The sequence below is a fragment of the Geospiza fortis genome, unplaced genomic scaffold (assembly GCF_000277835.1).
Source record: "Geospiza fortis unplaced genomic scaffold, GeoFor_1.0 scaffold70, whole genome shotgun sequence".
Taxonomy (NCBI): Eukaryota; Metazoa; Chordata; class Aves; order Passeriformes; family Thraupidae; genus Geospiza; species Geospiza fortis.
The window spans coordinates 7,086,974-7,092,973 of NW_005054317.1; the positions used below are offsets into that span (position 1 = coordinate 7,086,974).

General features: G+C 46.4%; 1 protein-coding gene across 1 annotated transcript in view; it reads left to right on the forward strand.

Annotated features, from left to right (window-relative positions):
- Positions 1-6,000, forward strand: part of GRIP2 (glutamate receptor interacting protein 2) — a 118,610-nt gene that overhangs the window by 104,057 nt on the left and 8,553 nt on the right. The window contains exons 20-21 of the mRNA XM_031056381.1: positions 1,314-1,467; positions 4,364-4,484. Of these exons, the coding sequence (XP_030912241.1) occupies positions 1,314-1,467; positions 4,364-4,484 (275 nt within the window). The remainder of the gene's footprint in view (positions 1-1,313; positions 1,468-4,363; positions 4,485-6,000) is intronic.

Sequence of the window (6,000 nt, forward strand, 5' to 3'; positions counted from 1 at the left end):
CTATAATGACTCCAAGTGACTGCTCTGGACGCATGCCCCTGTGCCCAGCCCGGACCTGCTGCCCGCCCGCTGCAGGGACCTGCATCCAGGGACCCTGTCCTGCTCTGGCAGGCAGTGAGTGCTTCCCACTGCTCTAAGATGTTGGCAAGCAATTTTCCTGGGGCTTTCTGCGGAGAAGTCCAACCTTTAAAAACACACAGAGGAAACAATCAGTTGAATGAAATAACAGGCCTTGGCATTTTCAGAGAAAGTGTTGGCATTGTCTTTGGGTATTTCCAGTGCTCTTAGCTGTTTAGGACATCAAGTCTCCCTTAATTACTTATTTCTCCATTACTTCCTGTTTGCTTGGCACAGTGTGTGATGGGAGCATCTGGTGCTTCTTGGAAAGGCTCTGAGGATTCCACTGAAACGCTGAATGGGCAGTAGGAGGTGGGTGGGGGACTCAGGAGATTTATTTCTACTGCAGATGGCACTGACACTGCTGAGGAATGGTCTGTTTTGGAAGTTTTCTGTTTAGGCATCTTCTCCTGAGACTTGAGGATCTTGTGACTTGGTAGTGATGGATTTTCATCTCTGGAGTAAGAACTGCAGTATGGAAAAGTCCATGGGGGCAGATGTAGTGAAACTTCTCTGATTTCATACTAACAGTCTGTATTGATCTCCTGTCAAATGTGATATAGATGAGCTTCCTCTGCTCTCAAGCCAGCAGAGTTTTTCATCCTTTTCCTTGCCTTTCACACACACATCCATGAAGCAGCTTCCTGTATCTGCACCAGCTGATCCCAAAGGCATGGGAATTCTGAGAGAGCTGGCTGGCAGCTCTTAGGATAAGAGCTGATTTTTCTCATTACCACCATGGAGGGAAGCTTGTCAGGATCTTCCCTTTGCCCTTTGAAGAACTTGTTGTATTTAAAGGGACTGATTCAACTGCATAATTTCTGCTGGGTTCAATGTGGAATCAGGAGCTATTAACCACAGCTGGCACTGGCTGGAGGCAGGATCTGCATCTGTGTGTATGTGTCCTCCCCGGTCTGTGGATCCCAGACCCACACCATAAAACTACTGAGAAGCAGGGGAGAAAAGGAGAATTGGGGCATCCCATGTCAACACCCTGAGAAGCTGCTTTGGTTAAAGCCAGAAGAGACTGGAAGAACTGCTTCTGGATGACTGAGATAGAAAGTGTACAGTCCATGTGATCTCACTTTTGGGACCTAGGGAAGGAGGTTCTCCTGGCTCTGCATGTCCTGCTCCATTTGGGGTTTCTGACCAGGTATTGCCCTCTTTCTTCCTCCACTCCTTCTTGCCTTCCCTAGGTACCTACATACCCCAGGCAGCTGGCATAGCCCTCCATCCACATGAGTGGAGACACAGCAGGCAGAAGAGCAGCACCCCTCCAGCAGACCCCAGGAAAAGCTACCCCTACATGGATGGAAGCTTCAGTGAAGATGACTGGGACAAGCCCGGCAGGTACGGAGAGGTGGGAGGAGGCAGGGAAGTGTTTGGAAGTATGGGTGTCAAGGCCCTGGGACAAGGGGGCATGAGAATGTGATGGAGTGGCCAGTAATGTCCCACTTGGCATCAGGGAGCCGTGGGGAAGGATGCTGGTGGTGCACCAGCTGTGTTGGGCTACCTCCCCATTGCCAGGTTACCCTGAATGTAGCTGTGTGACAGCCATGGCCAGGTGACATTTTGTGTCTGGAGTTAGGGTCTCAGCTGCATGGGCCACAGGTTCCTACCACGTTTCTTACTCCTGCCATGTAAAGGCTGCAGTGTTTTGTAGTTTAGGTGTAATAAATAGACATGGTCAGGGCTGTCCCTGTATGTGTTGACCAGGCTTTTTTGAGTAAGGATGTAGCTTCACACCATCTCAGTGCCGCAAAGCAAAAGAGGCCAACCAAACTCTTGCAGGACCAGTGTGAGGTTGCATATCCATGTTAAAATCTACCAAAACTGTGGCTGGATTCTCTCTCCATCACACTTTGGCCCTTTCAACACTTCAAGCAAAGCTACACTGGGTGCACATGGTCAAATTAATCCCCCAGCTCAGTCAGCATGGGGAAAATGCTGTAATACCTCCTGAGGCCAGGGAGGCAGCTTCAGCTGCCCTGTGCTTTGGGTGGAAATCCTGCTGGATCTGCCTTGGCCACAGGCTGCCCCTCACTGAGCCACACATAATGGAAAAGCCCATTGCTTCAAAACTTCCCTCCCCTCAACATCCTCCAGAGTCCCCACAGTTGTGTGTGTCTTGTTGTTACTGTCGGTTCTTTTTTCTCCTATTTTTTTCTTTAACTTTTGTTTGTCCAAACAAAACCCTTAGAACATCTCATGGCCATTTCCACCTATTTAAAGATGATCAAGCTGGCAGGAAGGCTGGCAGCGCTGGAGACTTTGTTCTTGTTTTGCCTCTCAGCAAGAGCCAGCTCACAGAGGTCACTGCTCCCTCCCGGCGAGGCTGCTGGCAGCTGGAGTTGGCAAATCTGAGCCCTCGAAATCCCCGTGTCCCTAATGAGGACTCCAAGCCCTGATGTCAAAGTGCAAGTGAGATGGTTCATGCTGCTGAGCCCTCTTTATTAAAGAGAAAAACAAACCCTGACAGCCTTTAGCCTGGAAGAACCTGCTGACCCAGTGATGTGGGAGCCCATTCTGATTCAGCTGTGTCCTGGATGTGTTTGTGTATTGCTGCTCTGAGAGGCAAGACTGGTAACTAGAAGGGACCTTTGCCTCTTTGGGAACCTGGGAGCAGAGGAAGGAAATGAGTAAGGGGAAAAAATAAAAAAAATTCCTTTTTGGGGGAAATTTAGGTTTGTTTTTATAAAGTCTTGCTGGGTGTTTATTTGACCTTTCTGCCTGGCATAAAGGCTACTGTCCTTTAAAAGCTGATGAAAGATAGGGGGTGAATTTAAAATACAATAAGCCATGTCATGTACTGCTCTCTTCAGGAAGTCCATGATCCCACAAGGAGCAAAAGGGTGTGTGAGTTTCTGCCTGCTACAGACTCCCATTTAAACCAGTGGATCAAAGGGAAAGTGTGTGCTAAAGACTTTGCAGTTGTTAAACATCTGGAAAAAGAAAAAGGGGTCATTATATATTTAATGGAGGCTAAGCTCTCTGTGACATGTACTCAAGCAAAATGTTTTGACTTTGCTGAGGGGCTGTGGTGAAAGAGTGTCCCTTCCTGTCTGTGGAGCTGAAGACCATTAAACCATGCAAGATACTACCACGTGGTGCAGAGCTGGAGCATCATCCATGCAGCTCCTTATAAGATATGTATAAGATGCATTAGGGCTGCTCCAATATCACTGTCCCCTTGGGGCTCTTCCCATGACTCATCAGTGGGTTTATTGTGATCTTGATTTAACACCACAGAGAGTTTCCTTCAAGAGGCTCCTGTTAAACAGAGCACTGGTGGTCTGAGTTTTGCAGTCTGGTGTTCAGTAAGCAGTGTCCAGCATCACCTGCTTTTTTGTTCAGAGGATTTCACCATGTTTAATTGCTGTTTGATTTAGAGATATGAGAATTGACCCTGGCTTGTGGTCAGAGATAAAAAGTGCTGCAGCTGCCAAGGTGGGGAATTGCAGAACCCCCAGCACACAGTGGTCACGTTAATGTGTGTTTGTACCAGCTTGAGAGAGGTTCTCTCTAACCTTACTCTCTGTTGTAGACAGAACTGGTGGCAAAATTTACACAGCTGTAAGTGCCAAGACTGCTATACAGCAAAAAAAAGAGAGACCTCCTGAAAGTAACAGCTCAGTTCCCTGGCCATCCCAAAGCAAATGAAACTCGGTTTGTATGGGTTGTACATGACACTGTTGATACTGCTGGCTGAGTGTGCGTTTGCTTGTCCAGCCCAGGGCAGTCATTTTTATATACATCTTTGCATTATTTACTCTCATAGAGACCTAATGTATTTATCATTTTCTCACCATGTCTGTTACCCTCTGTGTTTTTCTCTCTCTTCTCAGGTGTTCTGTGTCTCAGATCTGAGCTCTATCCCATCAGCCTTTGTACTAACAGTCTCTGAGGCTCCTGGTTTACCCATAATGCATCCTTTTTTCTTTCACTTCTCTATTTCACCAAAAGGTCTTCCTAAACCTACAATCTTCCTACAGGCACTTTTTAATTTACCCTTTGAACTTTGACATTGCTACACCAACTTAATGCTTCCTTTGAAGGACACTTGCCCCGTTAGTAAATGCATGGAGGTCTCGTATGTGGACTCTTGTTTGAAAAGTTCATATTGTTTGCTTTTGTATATGAAGATTCTTCAAGTCTGCTTTTACTGGTGAGACACTTGCTGTAGCCTTGCAGCTTTCACCCCGCTGCAGAAGAGTGCTGACAATATTTGGTTCCTACGTTACAACAGATACCCCAACCGCCAAAATGGCCTTGAGACCACTCATGAGGACAATTTTTGGCGTGTTTTTGGAGAAGCTTTGGAGGATTTGGAAACATGTGGCCAGTCTGAACTTTTGAGGGAGATTGAGGTAATCACTTTCTGAATTTGTTGCTGACCTGACTGTTTTGCTCTTTCCATAAATGTTAGACCATTTTCCCAGATGTTACTTGCCCATAACATCCCTGAGCTGCCAGTGGTGTGAAGGGTTTGGGTTTAATTCCTGTCAGGCCTTGTGCTAATGGGTAACTCTGCCTCATTAGACATTGGCTTGTGTGTGCTCTTTTCCTGAGCCCATGTCTTGCCTGCCAGGAACTCCACGCCCTTTTCACGAACCGTTGCTGGCCAACAATATTCACATGACTGTTGGCAAGCCTTCCCTATCCAGTGGTAAACCCTCTGCTTAGAGGAAAGATATTGTCTGTCCAAAGCACTTGAAGGCCAAGCAAGAGGAGCCTCACAGGCCCCCATTGGGACTGGAGCTTGGCTTGCTTCAAGTGCCGACAGACACACGTACCTTGCATTCAGCTGTCACTCTGCCGGAAACTGTTTCAGTGAAATAGGTGATTGGAAGCTTTTCAGCCAGCCTTCCCCATGGAAAAATCTGGGAAAGTAATTGCTTCCTGCAGAAATAAAGGTGTTTCCTCTCTTCACAAACCACTTTCTCTTTTCTTTATCCAAAATGCTTTGGAGGTCATGTTATTGTGTCCGGTTATAGGATGAGGAGCCTGGATTTCTAAGTCATGGGATGCAAATAAAGGGCCCCCTTGAGACTGTGAGCAGCAGGAAGCAAACCTGCCTGGCAGGATGGGGCCTGTGCTGCTCCCTTCCCCAGTTCAGCTCCCACAGCCTGAACAAAGGAGGAGGACCCCATAAGACCATCTCTCCCTGTGCCCTCCAGGTGCAGAGGACTGGGGAGAACTCTCTGGGTCATGCCCTCCATCACTCCCAGTGGGACTGGTTTTATGTACACTTGCATATTGCGGAGGTCTCAGAGAAAAAAAGGCAACTTCTGACTAATTGAAGGTCAAAGAGGAAAGTCCTGTTTTGGTTTGTATTGTGACAAAGGACTTGCTAATTGTTCTTTCCTCCTTGATCCTTAGCAACTGTAAGTGGAGGAGGAAATCTCAATTAAATTTATTGTGCTGAAGCATGGAATGCTGTTTTTATTATCTTAACTGCTTAAGAAAATGCTGACTTAAAAAACCCCACAACACACTCAAAATCCCAAATCCTCAGCCCTCTCAGACTGTAACTTTTCCCCTTGATCACTTATTTCCTGGATCTGAATGTGTTTAGAAATGAGTTTAGGCAGCTGTTCTCAGCCTTTCTGAACAGCAGTTGTTGACTGCTGAAAAAGTGCCTCTCTAAAATGCATAAATATTTCTTTTCTGCTGGTATTTAAATACAAAAGACAGGATTTGTTGGACTCTCGTTTGTTTTCCAGGGATCTGTGGTGCAATTGCTGTTTTATGCTGTTTGGAGCTTTGATAGTTATAGAAATGTTTTTAAACGTATAAAGGAATCTTACTGAAAGTTGAACACCTCCAGGGTTTCTGTGTATTAAGCACATTTCTAGAATATTTTGAAAGTTTTGAGAATGGAAG